A 25089-nucleotide genomic window follows, 5' to 3' on the forward strand; every position below is an offset into this window, starting at 1 on the left:
TCAGGCAGGCAGCATCTCTGGAAAGATGGAATGGGTGACGTTTCGGGTTGAGACCCTTCTTCAGACTAGTCAGGGGAAAGGGAAACAAGAGATATAGACAATGATGTAGAGAGATAAGAGTGAAGAGTCAAGAATGTTATATAGGTCGGTGGGGGCGCTGCGGGACGGCTGCCCTGCCAGCAACGTGTTCGTTATTTCTACTTTTTCCATGTCGCCTCCTTCACGGCCTAACATCACCGATTGGAATGGCCTTTCCCGGAGTCGGGCCCAGAGCATCGGCAGCAGGCGCAGCGTGGACATTCGATCGCGGAGTGGGCGAACCTTTGCCCGGAGTCGCCAGAGAGGAGTGCTCCGATTGCTGGCCTGCGGAGCTTCTAGCCACGGGCGGGTTGTGGACTTACCATCCGGAGCCCGGGATCCCTCGCTAGGGATCGCCGGAGAAGAGCTCCGTCCACCGGTCTATAATATCCTGAAGGGGCGGACTCCGGTGAGAAAGTGTCGATTCAGGGACTCCAAGCCACGGAGTGTGTTCGACCGTTCATGGCCCCGACCACTGGCTGAACTTTGTGCCTTCCACCACAGTGAAGAATGCTGCGGTGGATGTTTGTGTTAAATCTTATTGTGTATTGTGTGTTCTTTTAAATGTATCACTGCTGGCAAATTAATTTCACTGCATGTAACGTGCATGTGAGGAATGAAATTTATTTTGACAACAGAATATGTTTACAATGATAGATGAGAGAAGACACACACACACTCACGCACGCACACAGAGACCTCTCCATCCGTAACCTCCTGGTCAATTTGCCCCTCCCCACCCCCTCTCCTGGTACTTTCCCTTGCAACCGCAAGAAATGCTACACTTGTTGCTTTACCTCCCCCCTCGACTCCATCCAAGGACCCAAGCAGTTTTTCCATGTGAGGTAGAGGTTCACCTGCACCTCCTCCAACCTCATCTATTGCATTCACTGTTTTAGGTGTCAACTGCTCTACATCGGTGAGACCAGGCGCAAGCTTGGCGATCGCTTCGCCCACCACCTCCGCTCAGTTCGCATTAACCAACCTTATCTCCCAGTGGCTCAGCACTTCAACCCCCCCTCCCATTCTGAATCCGACCTTTCTGTCCTGGGCCTCCTCCATGGCCAGAGGCCCACCCACCGCAAATTGGAGCACCTCATATTTTGCTTGGGTAGTTACACCCCAGAGATATGAACATTGACTTCTCCAATTTTAGGTAGTCCTTACTTTCTCTCTCCTTCCCCTGACCATTTCCGGCTCCCCCATAGCCTACTATCTCCACGTCTTCCTTTCTTCTTCCTGCACCCCCACCCGAGTCTGTGGAAGAGTCTCAACCCAAAACGTCGCCTATTCCTTTGCTCCATAGATGCTGCTTCACCCGCTGAGTTTCTCCAGCATTTTGTTTATATATATATGTATAAATATATATATATATATATATATATCATACAATCAATCATTCAACAATGAATAAAAGATATGCAAAAAAGTAATGATGATAAAGGAAACAGGCCATTGTTAGCTGTTTGTTGGGTGAAAACGACAAGTGCTACTTGGGTGGGGGAGGGATGGAGAGAGAGGGAATGCCGGGGTTACTTGCAGTTAGAACAATCAATATTCGTACCGCTGGGCTGTAAGCTGCCAAAGCGAATTAAGTGAATGCTTGTAATATTAACTCAACATTTGCCTCTCCACTGGTGCTCTCTAAACTGCTGATCATTTCCATATAACCATATAACAATTACAGCACGGAAACAGGCCATCTCGGCCCTACAAGTCCGAGCCGAACAACTTTTTCCCTTAGTCCCACCTGCCTGCACTCATACCATAACCCTCCATTCCCTTCTCATCCATATGCCTATCCAATTTATTTTTAAATGATACCATCGAACCTGCCTCCACCACTTCCACTGGAAGCTCATTCCGCACCGCTACCACTCTCTGAGTAAAGAAGTTCCCCCTCATGTTACCCCTAAACTGTCCCTTAATTCTGAAGTCATGTCCTCTTGTTTGAATCTTCCCTATTCTCAAAGGGAAAAGCTTGTCCACATCAACTCTGTCTGTCCCTCTCATCATTTTAAAGACCTCTATCAAGTTCCCCCTTAACCTTCTGCGCTCCAGAGAATAAAGACCTAACTTATTCAACCTTTCTCTGTAACTTAGTTGTTGAAACCCAGGCAACATTCTACTAAATCTCCTCTGTACTCTCCCTATTTTGTTGACATCCTTCCTATAATTGGGCGACCAAAATTGTACACCATACTCCAGATTTGGTCTCACCAATGCCTTGTACAATTTTAACATTACATCCCAGCTTCTATACAATGCTCTGATTTATAAAGGCTAGCATACCAAAAGCTTTCTTTACCACCCTATCTATATGAGATTCCACCTTCAAGGAACTATGCACGGTTATTCCCAGATCCCTCTGTTCAACTGTATTCTTCAATTCCCTACCATTTACCATGTACGTCCTATTTTGATTTGGTCCAGCTTCTCCTTTACTTAGATTTCCAGCAGCTACTTCATTTTGTACCTCATAGTTCCTGACTGATCTTTCTCGAAGATAGACATAAAATGCTGGAGTATGATGCACCTCTGTACACATGACAATAATAAACTTAACTGAACTATGATCATAACTGATCGTATCTTGATCTCATCTGCACTTCCTGCCTGTTTCCCTAAATTCAGTCTATTCAGCCATAAATATGTTCCATATGCAGCTCTCTGGATAGAGAATTTCTAGGACATGCAAGCATAGGTGAATAAATTCTCATCTACCATCTTAAAATAGGCAATGTGTAAGAAGGAACTGCAGATGCTGGTTTAAGCCGTAGACACAACGAGCTGGAGTAACAGGCAGCATCTCTGGAGAGATGGAATGGGTGATGTTTCGGGTCGAGACCAAAAGCTACACACGCTCCAACTACCCCTTTGAGAGAAAGTGTTGTCTCTGCATCTACCCTGCCAAGTTTACTCTGAATGTTATGCTTCAAAGAGATCACCTCACATTTTTCAAACTGCAAATGAGCATGGATCCAACCTACTAAACCTTTCTTTGTCTTTACTGAGGTGGAGATGGTATTTATAATTCTGGTTGAGTAAATGTTGCCAGAAGGGGTAGTACTAGGTATTTGATGAATCATCTGGTCCAGAAGGAATGAAGTCTACCAGTGTAGCAAATAGGCACTGCAGATTCTGGTTAATACACAAAAGGACACAAAGTGCTGGAATAACTCAGTGAGTCTGGCAGTATCTGTGGAGAACATGGATAGGGTTGTTTCGGGCAGAGACCCCTCATAAGATTGATTGTGGATTGGAGAGAAGTAGCTACAAGGGAGAGGCAGGCCAAAGCATGACAGGTAATAGGTGGACACAGGCGAGCGGAGTTTTGATAGGCAGATGGTTGGAAGAAAGGCCAGAGATAAAAGCAGAAGGTATGAGACAGGATTGAAGAATTGCAAATAGTGAAGCCAGGCAGAGAAGAGTAGTGGGGGGGGGGGGGGGGGGGGGGGGTTCAGGGCACAGGGAAGAGGAGGGGGGAGAGAGAGAAAGGAGGGAGGTGTGGTTAGTATTAGGTTACCTAGCATTGGAAAATTCAATGTTTGTACTGTTGGGGTGGAAGCTACCCAAGCAGAATACGAGGTGCTGTTCCTCCATTTGAGTGTGGCCTAACTCTGGCAATCAAGGACCCCAGGACTGACAGGTCAGTATGGGAATATAGAGAGGGGAGTTAAAAATGGTTAGCAACCGTGAGGCCCAGTAGGCCTCTGTAGATCGAGCGCAAGTGTTCAGAGAACACAATTGGAAACAATTAAAATAGTGGTGAAAGATAGGAGACAAGAGATTGCAGATGCAGGTATCTGGAGCAACAATCTGCTGGAGGTACTTAGCAGGTCAAACAGCAACTGTGGGCGGAAAGGACATTTTGGATCAAAACCTTACATTAGTGCAGAGGGGAGATGGCCAATAGAGTGATGAAATAGAAGTGAGCGGTTTGGTGAACTAACAAAGATAGACATAAAATGTTGTAGTAACTCAGCAGGACAGGCAGCATCACCGGAGAGAAGAAACGGGTGACAATTTGACTCGAGTCTGAAGAAGGGTCTCGACCTGAAATGTCACCCATTCCTTCTGCCTGTCCTGCTGAGTTATTTCAGCATTTTGTGTCCATCTTTGGCGTAAAAAACAGCATCTTTAGTTTCTTCCTATACAAAGAGTGTAAGATGACAGGTATGTGGAGGTAGGGAGGAATGGAGGTTGGGAGGGATGGAGTTGGAAAGCTGAGGCAGGTGAATGATGGAGGCAGGCAGAAGATTAAAAAAAAGAGGCAGATGGGGGAAGGGGAGGCCAAAGTGGAGACAGCTGCTGGGAGGTGATGAGCAGGAACACAATGGCTGCCAGTTCTGGAATTTTATAAACAAGGAAGGTGATAATGGGTAGGAACTGCAGATGATAATGGGGACCATTAGAGGAGAGATGCAAGGCAGATGGATTCTGTATCAGGTGGTAGTGAAGCCTGTGGGAGAGTGGGAAATCTTTGGGTGAAATTTGTTTGTAGTAGGTGGTTTGAACCATGAGGGAGAGACAAAAAGGGGGAATCAGGAGAGCATCAGGAGAGGGGATGGTGGCAAAAACATCTGAGGGGAGGGTAACCTAAAATTGGCAAATTCAATGTTTATATCATTGGATTGTAGACTTTCCCAGCAGAGTACGAGTGGTATTCCTTTGGTTTGAAAGTTAGTAGGAAAAGGTGTTTTTTTACATGCAAAACGTGAGCAGGAAAGTAAGATACTTCATGGAAATATAGAGGCACTGGTGGGTAGATGGAAGATAAAGTTTAATGCTGGGGATACGCATAGTGTGAGATGTTGGTAGTAAGAATAAGAAGAGGCAATTTGAACAAAGACACAATTGTAAGACAAAGAAATATGGGGGTATAAGTGCATTGTTCATTGAAGTGCCAGAGGAAATCACAAACTCAAGGCAAGAGCTGGGAACTCATGAAGAATCTTTATAGAAGTGGTATAGGTCTCTTGTTAGGAAAGATGCAAGCTTCGGAAAGATTTACAAAATGATCCCAGAGACATTAGTTATGTGGATAGATTGTCCTGCTTTCAAATACTGGAGGTTTTGAGGGGATAGCATTCATTGAACTGGTTGCTGGTCCACCAAAAGTTGCATTTAAAAATGATTAATTTTGTGTTCAAGGTTCTCAGGATGCTGCTTTTCATTAACTCCGTAAATCGTCAAAGAGATTTCTCCAATTCTAAATTAATCCCTATTCCTTCCGCCACATCGTTGGCTGCCATGATTCCACTCACTAAATCTGGAATTTCTCAGAATTCTTCCATTTTACTTTCATTCAATAGGCATTGACTAATGAGTACCGTTAACCATTATTTTAGAAATTGATTCTAAAATTTGGTTTGATTATACATTCTGGAATGCTTCTTACATGGAAGTTGGAATATTGTTAGAAAAGAACTGGTAATCTTAGTATATTTCATCTATAAATCCAACACCAATCTAAACAGCAACTCAAAACTAAGTGAATAACCTAGGGTCTTGTTCATGAGGTCACGTGATAGTAGAATTTAGGCCATCCCGGCCCATCAAGTCTACTCCGCCATTCAATCATGGCTGATCTATCTCTCCCTCCTAATCCCATTCTACTGCCTTCTCCCCATAACCTCTGACAGCTGTACTAATCAAGAATCTGTCTATCTCTGCCTGAAAAATATCCACTGACTGTCTCCACAACCTACTGTGGCAAAGAATTCCACAGATTCACCATCCTCTGACTAAAGAAATCTCTCCGCCTCATATTGTTCATATCAGATAATAGTGATGAGTCTGTATCAAGCATGTTGTATCCCGTCCTGATTATTACAACACAAGGGTGACATTCAATCATTGCATATGTACCATTTAAAAACTATATTTTAATGTCTATTTAAATCTATCTTTCCATTAAAATAAAAAGGGCATTTTATTAGTGCACGTTATCCCGCTTAATATTACCAATTAATTTCCCAGAATTTCCCAGTCTTATTCAATTCTGCAGCTTTATTTTTGCACAGCACTGTTCATGGATGCATTGATTTAAATAAAACACAAGCCCACTTTGTCAATAGACTATTGTTACAGAGATTTCTCTCTTGCCATACTACTCCCACCACAGGCATTCCAACAGGATGAACAACAGCCTGTAAAACAAACCTAGCAAAGGAAGTCTTGCTGCTTGCTGGCCGTGCTTTTGGATTCACAAGGTTACAAGTGGTTGCCACATCAAAATATTTGAAGAATGCAGAAATGACTCAAGCTGCCGTTTTGCAACATCTCACAAAGGCATACATTAGCTTTCAATAACACTTACAATTGGAATTCAAATATACAGAGTAGCAGGGAACCCCTCGAAGTTAAAGGAGGGTAGATAATTAAATGAACCAAGTGTTTTTTTTTCTCTTTGTTTTTAATTAGCAATTGACAATGGAGGTGGAATTGGGGCACAGCAGTTTGGAAATCTCCACACGATGAAGTTGGAAGACAAAGACATTTTATTACATAGAAAACATAGAGAATAGCAGGAGGAGGCCATTCGGCCCTTCGAGCCAGCACCGCCAGTCATTGTGATCATGGCTGATCATCCCTATCAATAACCCGTGCCTGCCTTCTCACCATATCCCTTGACTCCACTAGTCCCTAGAGCTCTATCTAACTCTCTCTTAAATCCATCCAGTGACTTGGCCTCCACTGCCCTCTGTGGTAGGGAATTCCATAAATTCACAACTCTCTGGGTGAAAAGGTTTTTTCTCACCTCAGTCTTAAATGACCTCCCCTTTATTCTAAGACTGTGGCCCCTGGTTTTGGACTCGCCCAACATTTTTCCTGCATCTAGCTTGTCCAGTCCTTTTATAATTTTATATGTCTCTATAAGATTCCCCCCTCATCCTTCTAAACTCCAGTGAATACAAGCCTAGTCTTTTCAATCTTTCCTCATATGACAGTCCCGCCATCCCAGGGATCAATCTCATGAACCTACGCTGCACTGCTTCAATCACAAGGATGTCCTTCCTCAAATTAGGAGACCAAAACTGTACACAATACTCCAGATGTGGTCTTACCAGAGCCCTATACAACTGCAGAAGAACCTCTTTACTCCTATACTGAAATCCTCTTGTTATGAAGGCCAACATTCCATTAGCTTTATTCACTGCCTGCTGTACCTGCACGCAAACTTTCAGTGACCGATGTACAAGGACACCCAGGTCTCGCTGTACCTCCCCCTTGCCTAACCTAACCCCATTGAGATAATAATCTGCCCCCTTGTTTTTGCCGCCAAAGTGGATAACCTCACATTTATCTCTATTATACTGCATCTGCATTATTAACATTTGATTTTTTACAGGAGATTTCTATGAAATTAAAGTGCGTTTATGATAAATTCATGTTATCTATCGGAATGAGATGAATGAAAATAAAAATGAACATTTGGAGTCATAGTAGGTCATACAGCACAAAAACCTCCTCAAATTACCCATGCAAACCAAGATGCCCCATCTATGTTAGTCCCACCTGCCTGTGTTTAGCCCACGTTGCTCTCAATCTTTCCTACCCAAATACCTGCTTAATATATTTTAAAGTTGCAGTATCTCTGCCACAACTACCTCCTCTGGCAGCTCGTTCCATATATCAACCACCTTCGGTGTGAAAATGTTGCCACTCAGGTTCCTATTAAATCTTTCCCCTATCATAAACGTATGCTCTCTGGTTCTTGACTCCCCTACTTCGGAAAAAAGACTGTACAGATAATTCCTCTCATGATTTTATTCACCTAAATAAGATCACCCCATCAGCCTCCCGTGCTCCAAGGAATACAATCCTTGCCTGCCCAACCTCTCCCCATAGCCCCTGGCAACATCCTCACAAATCTTCTCAGCACTCCTTCCAGCTTAATGCCGTCCTTCCTTCAGCAGAGTGACCAAAACGGAACACAATACTCCAAATGCAGCCTCACTAACAGCCTGTAACATTACATCACAGTTTCTATATGCAATACCCAGACTTTAGAAAACTCTTTCTTCCAGTGGCAGTTACCAAAATAAAGATGGAAAATGTTAAAATTGGAGCTTGACCATTGCGGAAAGAATTCACTCTAAATACCCAGACCTTTAAGATTGAGGTTCTAAGATTCTATTTGATGAAGGATGTATGGAGTACAGTCAAAGACAGGGAAATAAATATGGAGACACAAAAGACTATGGATACTGGGAGCTGGAGCAAAAAAACAAGTTGTTATAAGGTCATAAGTGACGGGAGCATAATTAGGCCATTCGGCCCATCAAGTCTACGTCATTCAATCGTGGCTTATCCGTCTCTCCCTCCTAAACCCATTCTCCTGCCTTCTCCCCATAACCCCTGACACCCGTACTAATCAAGAATCTAACTACCTCTGTTTAAAAAATATCCATTGACTTGGCCTCTACAGCCTTCTGTGGCAAAGAATTCCAAGAATTCCACAGATTCACCACCCTCTGACTAAAGAAATTCTTTCTCATCTCTACCCTAAAGGAAAGTCCTTTAATTCTGAAGCTATGACCTCTGGTCCTAGACTCTCCCACTAGCGGAAACATCATCTCCACATCCACACTTCCAGGCCTTTCACCATCCCGTATGTTTCAATGAGGTCCCTCCTCATACTTCTGAACTCCGAGTGCAGGCCCAGTGCCGTAAAACGCTCTTCATATGTTAACCCACTCATTCCTGTTGGAGGAATTCAGACCTGATGCAGGATCTCGACCTGAAACTATGACTATCCCTTTGCCTCCACAGATGCTGCTGTCCTGTGTTCTATCAACAGATTATTATTTTGAGGCATAAAGATACATTTGGCACGGATCAACCTTGATCTAAGCAGAATTGGTTTCATTCTTGATCCAATTTATGAGTAAACTGCACTTCTCAGAAAATCTCATAAAACAAAGATGCCAGTATGATTGTTAGAATAAAGCATGTGTGTTCAATTATAAAGGTATTCTTTAATAGCATGCATCTGCTTTTAGATATAAATTTGTTCTTTGAATATTCAAAGAACAAATTTATATCTAAAAGCAGATCCAGCCATTTGACTTTCAGAATGCATGTGCTGGAGAACAAATGGCTAGTGAAAGAAGTTATCTTTTGGACAGTGACAATGTGCCAGTTGCCTTATCCACAGTCTGGTGAATAGTTCACTACTCTGGACAAATCACTGATACAATTAGATGATTCAAGGAAAGCAAATAAAACAACCCACAGTTGGATGTTGTGGAAATTTGCCGGGAAATATAAATCAAGGTAAATACACAATGTGAGCCTATCACAGCATCATTTCTTCTTCAGACGTCTTGTTGCTTTGTTAAATGTCAATAAACAGAATTTGCCCAAAGCCAATTATAACTAAGAATATTTGTACATGGAGTTTTGCTTGTGTTCATGAGGTCATAATGAATAGTAGAATTAGGGCATTCGGCCCATCAAGTCTATTCCCCCATTCAATCATGGCTGATCTATCTCTCCCTCCTATCCCCATTCCCCTGCCTTCTCTCCATAACCTCTGACACCTGTTGCTTGGAAAACTTCACAAAATTCTTTGGCAGCTTCCCAGTACTTACACACTCAATGCTCAAAGGCACAACAACTAACAAAGTAAAATGACCAAAGATTATTCACCATAACACGTTATGCATGAAGATCACAGCATTTGGAGCTTTCTGAATCTAAAAGGCAAGGATGTGGTGGCTCTAATATTTCCATAAACAGGATAAAGAACCAGTAATTTATGAAATAGATTCAGGATAATTTATTTGGGAAATGACATTGTGGAGAATATATTTTGATATAGAGCAAACCACACTCATTATGTCAAATCAAAAATTTAGATTGCACTAACATGCAAATTCAGAAACAATTCCCAATTATTTTTATGACGATATTTGCAGCTTCATTCTACCTTTCTGTTTATCCTTCAGAGAATCAGGGCATTAAAATCTAGTTAACAGAAATTATTTCGTTTTTATCATTTAAAAATAAATTGGATAGTTATATGGATGGGAAGGGAATGGAGGGTTATGGTCTGAGCGCAGGTATATGGGACTAGGGGAGATTATGTGTTCGGCACGGACTAGAAGGGTCGAGATGGCCTGTTTCCGTGCTGTAATTGTTATATGGTTATATGGTTATTTTGTCATTATTATTGTTTGTGATGCAATTTGCATTGCATTATGCAGTAGAACCATTGCTTTTCAATTTACTCCTATTTCAACAGCATATTAGAACATTCTTGTATTCTTAGTTCAGCTTCTTTCCCCAAATTGTCTTCAATCTGTTCCGATGGACGGAAAGTTCATTGAAAGGCAATCACTCTATAGTACCTCCTCCATGCGGTTATTCTTCATACACTCTTTGTGAATTTTGACAAGTTATTTTACCCCCAGAGTCATAGGAATCTTGCAGCATTGAAAAAAGCCCTTTGGCCCACCATGGCTATCATGTCCATCTATACTAATCCCGCTTGCCTGCATTAAGGGCCTGTCCCACTGTACGAGGTAATTCAAGAGCTCTCCCGAGTTTAAAAAAAAAATCAAACTCGTCGTAAGCATGTAGAATGTACGTAGCGGGTACGTCGGAGCTCGGGATGTCTCTTAGCGGCTCGTAACGCTAACGGGAAGGTACTCGGGAAACGGGTAAGCTCGTGAAGATTTTTCAACATGTTGAAAAATGTCCATGAGAGCCCCGAGTACCTAGGAGCGGCCATTACTGTAATTCTCCGAGTTGGAATCAGGGGAAACTTGGGAAAACTCTTGAATTACCGCGTACAGTGGGACAGGCCCTTTAGTTCATTACGCTTCTCTGCCCTGCTCATTCCACCACCTGTCAAGATGTTGCTCAAATGTTGTTACAATTCCGAGCTCCACCACTTCCTCTGGGAGCTCCAACAAGATACCAGTTATACTGTTGGAAAAGAATCACCATTCAGATCTTCTCTAAACCTCATCCCTCTCACCTTAAACATTTTCCCTCTAGTTTTAGAGCACTACTATGGGAAATACATACAGATCATCTATTGTATCTACGCCTCTCAGTTTTATAAACACCCATGTCATCTTTTAGCTTCCTTCACTATATAGAATACAGACCCAGACCTATCCAATGGTATGCTTGCCTTTATCATTTAGGACATTGAGCATAAAAGTTAAGATGCCATGTTGCAGCTTTATGGCAGTTTGTTCGAAATCAATTGGGAGTATCGTGTGCAGTTTTGGTCGCACCATGACAGGAGGGAAGCAGAGGTTTTGGATAGGGTGCAGAAAAAGTTTACCAGAATAAGACACAAAGTGCAGCAGTACGTCAGTGGGTCAGGCAGCAACTCTGGAGAACATGGACAGGTGACGTTTCTGGTTGGCACCCTTCATCAAACATGGTCTGAGTTACTCCAGTGCACTGTGCAAGTATCTGCAGTTCCTTGTATCTTCCAGGTATACCCGGGGATGCGTGGATTGGAGGGTATTAGATAAAAGGAAAGGTTAGACAAACTTGGATTATTTTCTTTAGAATGTTGGAGTTTGAGGGAAGTCCTGGTAGAAGTATACAAAATTATTAGAGGCACAGATAGGCTACAACATGGTGCTGCAAGATTCCTATGACCACAACTTCAAGTGCCATTTACAAGCATAAAAATATAATTGTCAGTATATTTTACATTCATTTAATTTTATTTTAAGATACAGATGATGAGTCTTACCAAGTTGTTGCTAGGAACTGTAATATGCAGAAGATTAGAGCAAGTCCTTTCTTGTGCCACTGAAAGACCAAACAAAATCCAACTTGACCACCAGGTATATAAAAGGTTGGAAATATTCAGCACTTAATTAGTAGCTAACAGCCATAATAAAAACCCATATACTGCCATGCAATTTCTCCTTCGACATATGCTATTAAACAACATGCAGGGTATCTGTTTGAGAGCATAATGTGTTAAAATTCTAGTTGTAATATTTAATTTTGCCAATTTCTTGCATTACAGCAAAATTAATTTTAAAAGTAAGCAACTGTAAGCAACACTGCACTCTTGCCTTTTCATTCATATTTTTTATTTAGATACAAGCATCTAAAGTACTCAGGATACATTGCCAGAACCAAGAGCATAGATACAGTGGTGCAGTCGGTAGAGCTGCTGCCTCACAGCACCAGAGACCCAGTTCGATCCTGACCTCGGGTGCTGTCTGTAAGGGGTTTGCATACTCTACCTGTGACCACGTGGGGGTTTGCACCACATTTACTGACAACAACATTCTCCCAGACCTGAAGATATCTCAATGGGAAGAAATTCAAAGGTGGTTGTTGGCCCCCCGAGCTTGTTTTTGTACACAAACCTCTGGGTTGAAGAAAAAATATGTAGACAAAAAAAGCGAGGGAAACAAAAAGTTCTGTATTTCCAATGCGAATGATGAGATTGTAAGATCCAAGCGGTCTGTCAACATGTGGAGCAACTGATGCCCGTTCCCATGTTCACCCCCTTGCCCAGTATGAACTTGAAACACACACCTTGGTGCTAAGTGGCTACACTGCTCATCCAACCATGCCTAACAGCAGCTTTCACTGGAAAGACACAAAAAGCTGGAACAGGTCAGGCAACATTCCCGGAGATCATGGATAGGTGACGTTTCAGGCCGGGACCCTTCTCCAGACTGATTCCAGTGACGGGAGAAAATAATGCTAGACACTGGAGGCCTCATCCACTGAGGCAATATAAGTAGAGGTCAGAACCAAGAAAGATGCTAAGACTATGAAGGGAATATTCTAAAAGCCATCAAATAGCCAACGGAAGATAAAGGAACAGATATGTGGGCAGATTACGGAAGGATACAAAACAGCAAGGTTGTTTCCTGAACAGGTTTCTGGGACTTCCTTAGCGCGAGAGGCTTAGATAGGGAAGACGCCTGGTATCTTTTGCTCTGCAGGATACCAGTATATGCAGTCAAGAAGATAGCAAAAGCTTAAAAATTATAGCTACACTATTCAGAGTGACACCAGGAAGTGTTTCTTCACAAAAAGCTAGCAGAAATGTGGGAATCTCTCAATCAGAAGGCTATCTTGCTAAGATTCAGTTACATTTTCAATTGACAAGAGTGTTTGCCAAGCACAGCCAAGCCATACAGGATGGAGGCAAGCTATAGATCACCTATGACCAAAATTAATGGCAGAATGGCCCCCTCCAATTGCCATGTCCTTAATGTTTTATAAGCAAGATTTTAGCTACAGAACAGTCAGTGGCACAGCCGAGGAGGCAACAGCTTATAATATTCCATAGAAATTTAAGTTGTCAGTATACTGTGACAACAAATTTGGAAGCATCAGCTGAATTATGAACATGGATTCCAATAATTCTTTAGGCGCATGGCTCTCAGGTGGCTGTTCTTCATCTAAGAGTGATTACCAGCAATGCAGTTCAAATTTGATGCCACCTATTCACACTTTCCAATAAACATCACAGCAATATTTAACTTGAAGAAGCAGCACAACAGTTAACTGTTAGCATTAATTCAGTTTATCAAAAAAACTAATAATGAACAAGAGACATTCGAGTCCATATAGCATAGAACTGTAGGAGTTAATCATCAATTGGGAAGCCACCGTATTGTGTAATTTTTAATATACTGACATTTTATTCCAGAGCATAAAGAACATAGTAAATGATACCTACCCAAAACACTGCACATAATGTTAAAATGAAGCACAGCTGTAGAATAAAACAGAGAATAATGTTTTACTTTTTAAAACAAGAATACTGCATAAGTTTAAGTTAGTTCAGTCATAAACAAACCACTGCCTCGGCTGATTGCAATGTTCCTTTGGAAGAACTAATGAGCAACTGTTCAATCGATAAGAATTTTTCCTGCAAAATCTATATGAACAAACGTTAAAGACTGGAGAGAATATTTTTTAGTTTAGAGGGGAAAAGTTTAAAGGAGTAGAGCAAGTTTTTTTCTTACATGGTGGTCAGTGCCTGGAATACACTGCAAGGGGTGCTAGTGAAAGCAAATGCTTCAGTGGCATTCAAGAGGTTTTTAGTTGGCACATAACTATGCAAGGAATGGAGGGATATGGATCACATGGAGGCAGAGAAGATTGGCTAACTAGCCAGCATTTTGGCACAAACAACGTGGGCCATAGGGCCTGTTCTTGCGTTATACTGTACTATGTTTGCATTGGGTTTCACCCTTGCCACATTCCTCACCATGTTCTATGTCCTTTTAATACCCAGTTTACTTTTGTGTTGTATTGTAATCATCTATGGTCACAGATGGATGAAAACCAAATACCTTTTACCCAAGTCATTATTCATTCCAGACACAAGGATTCACAGATGCTGGTTTACAATGACAAAGTGTTGGAGTGACTCAGCAGGTTGTTGATAATTCTTCAGTAATTCAGTTTACGCAAGCTGTCCAAGAAAATGAACCGTCTTCAGTTTAGTTTAGTTATACAGCGCGGAGCCAGGCCCTTCGGACCACCGGGTCCGTGCCGACCAGCGATCCCCGCATATTAACACTATACACCCACTAGGGACAATTTTTACATTTACCAAGCCAATTGACCTACAATCTTGTACGTCTTTGGAGTGTGGGAGGAAACTGAAGATCTCGAAGAAAACCCACACAGGTCACGGTGGAGAACGTACAAACTCCGTACAGACAGCACCCGTAGTCGGGATCGAACCCGGCTCTCCCAGGCTGCAAGGCAGCAACTCTTTCGCTGTGCCACAGTGCCGCCCAGTCTTGGGGATGGAAATATTAACAGGCGAGTTAATGTTAGCAATTAAATGATATAATTAAATGATATAAGCCCAGATTTTGTTTGGTTTTGCCATATGGAGCTGCTGGTGTTTACCCAAGAGTCTGCAAATTTTGTAACTCCTGTGCGAATGCCAATATCTGGATCTAGGTGGCCAAGTTCTATTGCAATTTCCCAGTCATGCCCTGTCACTGGACTCCAAAAGGAGTCTAACGATGAATAACAGCTAAATGAAATTTGCTAGACTTTGCCGTAAGGAAAATGCTCAGGTTAGATTAAGGAGAGATGCTTGAGCTCATTCATTTGAATAACAATTGTACACAAGTGAGAAAGGAAAGATTAAGACAAATGAGTGATTCTAACTCAAGTGATTTATCATTTAAAAATAAGTCATATAGTTAATTTTCAATGTTAGCTGTACCCAGAGGCATTGAAAATATATATAGCTTTGACCAGAATTGTATACTGGAATAGTGACGATTTATTGAAGATTTCAGTCTCGGGGATGGTACTGTTTCTATCTTAATTATTATTTAGAATGATAATGAAACAAAGCTTAAGGTGTCATAAATCCTTTCTGAACCACAAATAGGATAATCATAGAGTCATACAGCACTCATAGAGATAGGCCTTTAGCCCAACTTATCCATGTCCACCAATGTGGCTCATCTAAGCTTGTCCAATCTATTCACATTTGGCCCATATCCTTCTAAACCTTTGCTGTCCACGTACCTGTCCAAATGTATTTTAAATGTTATTGTACCTGCTTCAACAATTTCCTCTGGCAGCTCATTCCTTACACCCACCACATGCTGTGTAAAAAACTTTGCAACTTAGGTTACAATTAAATCATTCCCCTCTCAGCTATGCCCTCTAGTTCTCGATTTCCCTAGTCTGGGGAAAAGACCGTCCATCTACCCAAAATATTGCCCTCATGATTTTATACACCTTCATAAGACCACCCCCTCAGCCTCCTGTGCTCCAAGTCCTAGCCTGCCCAACCTTTCCCCATAGCTCTTGTGTCATGACAACAACTAGGTATGTTGCAAAACCTACCTTAAGCGTCGCTGCAGATCTGTCCAAGCCCGTGTGTGCGATTTTGGCGCCGTTGAGATGGGGGCAGGTTTAAAACGCGATTTTCCCTAGGCTATTCAAATCGAGGTTGTTCAGCCTACTTAGTTGCTGATGAAAAATCGCTTAGAGGTGCGTTTGCTGGAGCTATTTTTACATTTAATTGGTTAATTTAATTATTATACCAGGTTAAAAGTTATCCTCTAAACCCGCGACCGCCGACAACGGGACGGATCTCATACTGGGGACAACGGAAGGTAGGTTGTTTATTTTTACCTTAAAAAGCACTTCTTAAGATCCCTTTATACAAAGTTTTATGTTGCGAGTAGCTAATTTGGGGCCCCATTAAATCCCGCAGTATTTTTCTGGGCATTTGGGGTACAAATTCACCGCAATGGAAACGTTCCAAACCAGCACGTTCCACAGAGTTCCACAGGATCCCACTCGAAGGCAGATTTAAATGGCCATTAATTTACAGCAATTGAACACTAAATTCCTTCTATTTGGCCTATAAATTAATGTCAATAAGATTTAAAAATCATGTTTTATTGTGAATTCTATGTGAATGTTATTTGGACACTTAGGCTATTTAAAAATGTTAATCTTTTCTTAAGAAATGGATAGATGTTTAGATCTAGTAATTGAAGTTTGGAATTAGCTACAATTGGGTAACTAACTCATTATATGCTTTAATTTCAGGTCATCCAAGTAAGATGGTTTTATATTTGTTTCAGAATGCTTCAATCTATGATAACTGAAAATTTCATTCAGTTCTCTTAATTTTTAAGAACGTTATGGGCTTTTGACTGTCCACGATCACAGCTTTTTTGTTATGTCAATAGAAAATCAATAGGGAACAAGCCGCTAATTTCCGAGTATGAAAATGGCCATAACTTGTTTATTACTTGAGATATGAAAGTGAATTAGGTGTTAAATTAAACTTCTTTTTATGCTTTATCTGATGGGATAAATTGCAGACTTGATTTTTTAAATCTCAAAATTTTGTAACATAGCTACAACACCCTTGTAAACCTTCTCTGCACTCTCTCTAGCTCAATGGCATATTTCCAATAGCAAGGTGACCAAAACTGAACACAATACTCCGTGTGACTTCACCCACATCTTGTACAACTGTAACAATGTCCCAACTTCTTCACTCAATTCCCTGACTGATGAAGGCCAATGAGCAAAAAGCGTTTTTCTTTCATTGTAACTAACTGCAACGCCACTTTCAAGGAATCATATGCTTGCACTCCTAGATTCCTCTGCTCTACGACAAGCCCCAGAGCCCCATCATTCATCATGAAGGTTCTGCCCTGCTTTGACTTCCCAAAATGCACCATCACAGTTATCTGAATTAAACTTCATTTGCCATTCTTTGGCCCACTTGATCAAGTTTCCATTTCAATTTTTGGTAATCATCTTCACTGTCTGTAATACCAGTTATTTTAGTGCCATCTGTAAATGTACTAATCATTCCTTCTACTTTCTCATCCAAATAATTGGTACAAATAACAAATAGAAAATGTGCCCGGCACTGATCACCGATCCCCCATCTGTGGAGAGAATGGAGAGGCAAGGTTTTGGGTTGGGACCCTTCCTTAGACTCCATTCCTTCTCCAGAAGTTGCCCAACTCACTGACTTCCACCAACACTTTGTGTTTTCCTCAAGATTGCAGCATTTACAGTTTTTTTGTGTCCACAATAAATTTAATCCTCGATCTGTCTAGATTTGCATTTTTATCTTAAGCGGAAGTACAGATGATGTAGTAACAGGGCCCAAATTCAAATTAACTGTGTGCTGAGCAATCATTGTTCTAGTAACACAAATGGAAATAGGTAGACTCATGACTGGATTCAGCAGCGATGGCCTCAGTCAAATAGCTCTGCCAATATTGTACACATTAGTATAATATGCCCAGTGGCCTTTGAGCTAAACTTTAATATGGAGTGGGAAGTAAACCAACGCATCCCCATTGCAAACCATTTCTACCAATCTGTGGCTGAACCAGGCATCACAATCTTGCTATAGTATCCAAAACTAAAGTAAGCTTTTACTTATTTCACTTATCCCAACATCACCTGATTCTTAACTCATTTGTATTTGAAACCCTCATTAATTCCTAGTCAGGTCTTATTCTTGGCATTGCTTACAATTTCAGGAATACATTATATAAAAGACACCTCTAAAGGTATTAGGTAGACAAAAATGCTGGAGAAACGAAGGGTCTCGACCCAAAACGTCGCCTAATTCTTCTCTCCGTAGATGCTGCCTCACCCGCCTAGCATTTTTACCTACCTTCAATTTTTCCGGCATCTGCAGTTCTTTCTTAAACAAAGTAAGCATGCAGGTACGCAAGCAGTGAAGAAAGCGGATGGCATGTTGGCCTTTATAACAAGAGGAGTATAGGACCAAAGAGGTCCTTCTGCAGTTGTATAGGGCCCCAGTGAGACCACACCTGGAGTATTGTGTGCAGTTTTCGTCCCCTAATTTGAGGAAGGACATTTTTGCTATTGAGGGAGTGCAGCGTAGGTTTACAAGGTTAATTCCCGGGATGGCGGGACTGTCATATGCTGAGAGAATGGAGCGGCTAGGCTTGTATACTCTGGCATTTAGAAGGATGCGAGGGGATCTTATTGAAACATATAAGATTATTAAGGGTTTGGACACACTAGAGGCAGGAAACATGTTCCCGACATTGTGGGAGTCCAGAACCAGGGGCCACAGTTTAAGAATAAGGGGTAAGCCATTTAGAACAGAGATGAGGAAACACTTTTTCTCACAGAGAGTTGTGAGTCAGGAATTTTCTGCCTCGGAGGGCGGTGGAGGACAGTTCTCTGGATACTAGCAAGAGAAAGCTAGATAGGGCTCTTAAAGATAGCGGTCATGGGATATAGGGAGAAAGCAGGAACGGGGTACTGATTGGGGATGATCAGCCATGATCACATTGAATGGCAGTGCTGGCTCAAAGGGCCGAATGGCCTACTCCTGCACCTATTGTCTATTTCGTCTAAAGGTATCAGTGTTGTCAAGTAGATCCAGCAATACATGTCTGACAGATATTTAGTTTAGCTATGACAAAGTCTGTACTTAAATGTTGACCTGAATATACAAGTAAATCAACCTAAAAATAACGTGTTGGAAAGAACTGCAGATGCTGGTTTAAATCGAAGGTAGACACAAAATGCTGGAGTAACTCAGAGGGACAGGCAGCATCTCTGGAGAGAAGGAATGGGTGACGTTTCGGGTCGAGACCCTTCTTCAGACAATAATAATAATAATAAAAATAACGTTATACACAAGACAGATTCCTGAGCAGCTTTACTAGTAACACTAGCCAGAATTCACAAAAGGTATACTGTAAACAAAGTAACTGAACAGGAAATAAATTGCCAGGATATGGTAATTATGAGTCACATGCGAATAACCCAAGAATTTCTCTGACGCCATTTCATGATCAGAATTAATAACTGAAAATTCCAACAGTTAATTATTAGCCAAATAGAAAGCTTGGGCTCTGCATTAAACAGGAGAAAGGAACATAATTTTGAATAAGAGAAACTGCCGTTACGTCACAAGTTGTTTTCCCAACCATGAAGGAATTTGGCTTTGCATTTGGATGCGTCCGATCTATGCCCTGCTGCTGGAATGTGGCCATAGTTCCTGTTTACATGACAAAGTTGCTGTGAACATTGCTCTAATTTAAGGCAACCTTGTAGCTCCTATCAGGGCCGGTTGCCTGCAAACAGGACAGTTAAATAACTGATAGCTGCATACATGCGACTACACCTGATCCAGCAACTTCGACCAAAGTAGGCAAAAATGTAACCAATGTTAGTATCTTGAAAATCCAATCTCTCGTGCCTCTTTCCGAATTAGAACTGGGGTACAAAAGCAGCCTTAAGGGGCTGTCCCACTTGGGCAACCTAATTGGCGAGATTAGAAGAGTTTAAAAATAAATGACATGTTGAAGACCACCTTCGACCTCCTTCAACTATGCTGAAGACCAGCTTTGACTAGCTTCGGGAAAATTGGACACCGAATAGTGGAGAGTGAAGACGACCTCCTTCGACTATGATGAAGACTATCTACGACTACCTTCAACTACCCTCGATTACCTACGACTAACATGCCGACCTACTACGACTAACTACAACGAATAAACCTACGAGTAAAAAAAGCATCGATTTTTTCCATGGCGACCTTTTTTTTTTAAACTCAACATATTGAAAAAAACGCCGCAACCTAGCTGAGGCCTCGAGTACGTGGAGACCACTCTCAAGCATGAAGGAGAGTTACGAAGATCTCCTACGACCTCATGTCGACCATGCTGCGAGTATGAGGCGAAGGCAAACTCGCCAGAACTCGCGGATTAGGTCGCCAAAGTGGGACGGGCTCTTTAAATAAGATCATAAATCTAAGTTGGAAAAAAATGTCCAAGATGGCCTTCGCACATTCCGTTGAGGAAAAACCAACCATGATACCATAGGGGTCATTTATTTTGTACACATAGCAGTTGGGAATATACAAATGCTCAACCCAGGAATTATTACAGATCAGAAATTGCAGTCACAATCAAAATTAAAAAGTGAACCAAACAGATTTGTTCAAAATTTGCCAAATCATCAAACATTCAACTTACAAAGACAAAAAAACAGACCAATAATACCTGTTGGGAACAGTAAAGGCCAATATTCTGCAGGGATAGAATCCCTCATTGCAATTTGTATTAAGATGGTCGGCATACAATCCTCAGTCTGTTATACTATTCAATAACAATATATTCTGTTCTCCATGTCCACTCTGCACACCTGCTCCTTCACCACCCAACTCATTTCCATTTCCTCTGACTCTCTTGCATCTTTCATCCTGTTTTGAACATACCTCAATATACATTTCCAAATATTATATCCCTTTAAAGAACACATGAAATTCTGTACTGAATGACCAACTTTTTATTCCAAGACCATTGTCACTGGCTTTAGATACTATCGCTAATGGAAATAGCCTTTTTGCATCTATCCTGCAAATTTCCTTTGTGTAGTTAAATTAATTTACTTGTAATGTCATCCATTGTCATAGCACTATACTCTCTTCCCATGAATCAATTAAGGATGAATGAACCCAAAAAAACAAGTCTATTCTTCTCCAGGTATGACAACCAAAGATGGACACAAGATGCGAAACAAAGACAAATCCAAAAGTCCTATACAATCTCAGTAAACTTTACTTTTTATTCTCGAACTTCTGTGGTGGGCAACTTTAACCCCCTACATTGAAAGGGACCTAGTTAGTGCAAAAGGCTTAGATGGGGCAGAATTTGTTAAGTGTGTCCGAGAGGGCTTCTTAAAATGGTACGTGGACAGTCCAATATGAGGAGGGAGCATACTGGATCTAGGATGCTGGATGCAGTACTGGGAAACAAGACTGGGCAACTGACAGGTATTTCTATGAAATTGCATTTTTGGGATAGTGTTCACAAGTCTATAGGTTTTAAGATCGTTTTGAATAGGGATAACCGTGGACCTTGGGGGAAATTAGTAAATGGCAATAAATCAGATTACACTGTTTTTTGGCAGGAGCTAGGGAGAGTAATTGGAAGTATTTTTTGTTGGGCAAGTCTGCATCTGACATGTGGGAGCCATTTAAAAGCAAGTTGATCATGTTCCAGTATGGAAGAGCAATGAAGATGGCAAGGTAAGGTAGCCTTGGATGTCCTAAGAATAGTAAAATGGTTAAAAAGAAAAATGAAGCGTATTTAAGACTTTTAAAGATGAAATCAGACAGGGGCTTTGAGGAATATAAAGCATGGAGGAAAGAATCTTTACACTAAGCAGGGGTAGTGTTTTGGAACAACGGAATGTGTGAAGGCCATCAGGGACATTTTCTTCCATCTGAGATTTATGATTTTATTTAAGGCTGCCTTTGTAACCCGGTTCTAATAAACATGTTTTGTTTTCAGGAGGGTTTCGGTTCTATGATATGAAATGAAACCTCAAAAATGTTAAACCATCCAGCTAAAAGTAACATGCCAATTAGAAAGTATTTTGTTTACTATTATTACCAAATGTAGAAGCACCCGATTATTGCATATTGTATATGGGAATTTGAAAACAATTCCAATCACAAAAAAATTAAATCACTTTCAACCTCAAGTGTTAGGATCCAAGTCTATGCAGGGATCTTTTCCTCACGCTTCTGGCTGCCTGCAGTTTAATAGAGCCAAGTACAAATACAGCATCACTAAACGAGGAGTTGAAAATCATATTTTCCAAATATGATAGTGATTTTTGTTTTGAGCGGGTGGGCGAGGTTACTGAGAAAGAAAAAGGAAAAGAAGAGTGATAATAATAGTAAATCAGCTCATGCCGTTACAAGGTACACAAAAATGCTGGAGAAACTCAGCGGGTGCAGCAGCATCTATGGAGCGAAGGAAATAGGTGTCACGCTGTTACAATTTGCATTTGTGAGAACTTCAGACCTTGATCTCCAGTCTACTTTGTAACAGCTCATGCGGTTTTTTTGCTATCTTTCTGTGTAACTGTAATGCTATATTCTGCACTCTGTACCATTCTTGTTTTGAACTAGCTGTTATACTCATGTATGCTATGACTGTCCTCATGTGTGGTATGATTTGCCTGGATAGCAAGCAAAGCAGTTTTTCCACCGTATCTCCATACACATGGCAATAAGAAACAAAATAAGAAACAATATTAAAAATGGCAATTACCAACATAACAATGGTGGCAACCAAGCGGTTTGGGTCAACCATTTTCTTCAGTTGCTTCAGTGGTCCCATGAGAAAACAGGTGCTAGAGATGAAAAGACAGACAACAGTTTAAAACTCTGAGAAATTAGTTTTTTAAATTTGGCAACATCAAGGCAGACTGTTTCATGAGAAGGAAGGGCCAACCACAATTACCAATTCATTCACGTCAAATTATGCATAAGAAACCTAGATCAGAATTACTTCTATAACTTAATTGTTAAAAAAAGTTCAAGATGTTCTGACCATCATCAAACAACTTCGTCATCATTGGACAATAGTACATACAAAGCAATAAACTTGTGATGTTAATGTGAGGTCAGCATTGGCATAATTTCTCAACATTACATTCAAAACTAGTCCTAGTCATTGAACAACCAGGATTTTACTTCGGAGTCACGTGAGTGACTACGTGAAGAACCCCGCTTCCACGCATGCGTGTCATATCGCTACACGCATTGCAACGAGTCACACAGGAGGGAACGACGTTCCCCAAGCGGGAGAATTTGAAAGTCGGGAACAGCAGGTAAGAGACTCTGCGTTCCTTTTTCTACTTACCTTTTAGGAGGCTGCGGAAAGCTGGCGGGGAGACCCGTGGAGTGCGAGCAGCCGGCAGCAGCAACGGCACGAGTTTCCCTGGAGGGGAACAACCTGTGCCCGACTTTGCTCCCGCACCGGCAAAATTCACTTCTCGGCCGGGCGGGAAGCAAAGCAAAGAGGTCCCGTATGCCAGTCTCAAGCGAGACTGGCTTGGAGATCTGGACGGCCGGGCCGAAAACCTTCTTCAAAAGGTAAGCACCGGGGTTGGTCCAAGGGGTCCGTAGGAACAGCCGGGTTCTACCGGCTGCGGAACTGCCGCGAAGGACCGGGCCCGTGAACACCGGGGTCGGTCTGAGCGGCTCGAACCCGACACGCAGGGAACGACGTGGGAGCACTCCGGAGCCGACACAGCCCCAAAGACCGACGCTACATGGGCCTGGGGCTGTGGAACAGGTAAGAAAATTCCTTACCTTTCTTGTTCTTTCCAGGAAGGCTGACGAGCTGCCGTTTCTACAGCAGCAGTCAGCCAGCAACGGAAGTCGGCACCACTGTCTCCCAGAACGGGAGCGAGTGCCAACTTCACCCCATACGGGGTGGAGGAAAAACAGAGCCAACAACCCACAAAACAGTGGGTTGTATTAGGGCTCTGGCACTTTTAAAATTAGCGGAGAAGGACCAGCCCCGTAAACACCGGGGTCGGTCCGAGCGGCTAGAAACCCGACACGGAGGGAACGACGTTCACCAGGGGTGAAATTAAAAAGTCGGGAACAGCAGGTAAGAGACTCTGCGTTTCCTTCCACTTACCCTTTAGGTGTAGACATGGACGGGGTCCATGTAAGCTGCAGAAAGACCGCGGAGTGCAGGCAGCCAGCTGGGGCAGGAGCAGCAGCAGCGGCAGCAGCAGCGGCAGCCGACAATGGTAGGAGCAGCAAAGGCACTTCGATTCCCGGAGGGGAAAACGACTGTGCCCGACTTCGCTCCCGCAACAGGGGGCAAATTCATTTCTGGGGCAGTATGCCAGTCTCGCTTTGGAAGCGAGTCTGGCTTGAAGCAGCGCTAACGGCCAGCGCCGAGGCCAAGGACATTGCAGTGCAGTTGACTGGCTGCAATCGACCGTGAGGGACCAGTAATGTGAGTACCGGGGTCGGTCCCAGCGGGTTTTTTAGTTACAGATATCGCTTCTTGGGCCTTTTTTGACTAAGATCAACTATATTGGCTGTTATTATCAATTTTAATATCTTAGATGTCCCTTATCTAAGGACCATATAAGTAGGAGTGCCCAGTACTGAGGGCATTAGAGTGGGGTTGACCGGCTGCAACGACCGCAAAGGACCAGTACCGTCAGAGATAAAGGAGCAGCCAGGAGCGCTGAGAGCTTTGGAGCCGGGTTAAAGAAATGGAATAGATGGAATCAGCTGTGCCAGATGTCCTCCACACCGGCCATATCCACTTCACGGAAAGAAGGACAAAGCTGGAGAAGGAGGACCGTGGAACAGCGGGCAGCCAGCAGCAGCCAGCGGCATTTGGATCAACCGTAGTGGGATCAGCTGTGCCCGATGTCGGCCCCGCACCAGCCAGATCCATGCGGCCGAGCGGTAAGGCTAGACACAAATCAAACAAGGTAGTGGACTCAGAAGGGTCCGACTTTGCATAAAACCGCCGGCAACCAGCGCCCGAGAGGGCTGGAGCGGGAAGAAGCGGTGTATGGAGCCTTGCTCCAACGTGATAAACCCACAGCAGTACCTCTTTGAGGGCTGCACAATGCTTCTACCCCATCAGAGGGGAGCACTGTGGGTCAGTTCTGGGTTGACTTGCAAGAGGGGTCCGCAGAACAAAAGACAAGTGGGCAGCA

General features: G+C 42.4%; 1 protein-coding gene across 1 annotated transcript in view; it reads right to left on the minus strand.

Moving 5' to 3' along the window:
* sft2d1 (SFT2 domain containing 1) overlaps positions 1–25089 on the minus strand; it is a 57557-nt gene that overhangs the window by 4372 nt on the left and 28096 nt on the right. Inside the window, exons 4-6 of the mRNA XM_055639994.1 lie at positions 22662–22743; positions 13769–13804; positions 11807–11865 (exon numbers count right to left, since the gene is read on the minus strand). Coding sequence (XP_055495969.1) covers positions 11807–11865; positions 13769–13804; positions 22662–22743 — 177 coding nt within the window. The remainder of the gene's footprint in view (positions 1–11806; positions 11866–13768; positions 13805–22661; positions 22744–25089) is intronic.

The sequence above is a fragment of the Leucoraja erinacea genome, chromosome 8, assembly GCF_028641065.1.
Source record: "Leucoraja erinacea ecotype New England chromosome 8, Leri_hhj_1, whole genome shotgun sequence".
Classification (NCBI taxonomy): domain Eukaryota; kingdom Metazoa; phylum Chordata; class Chondrichthyes; order Rajiformes; family Rajidae; genus Leucoraja; species Leucoraja erinaceus.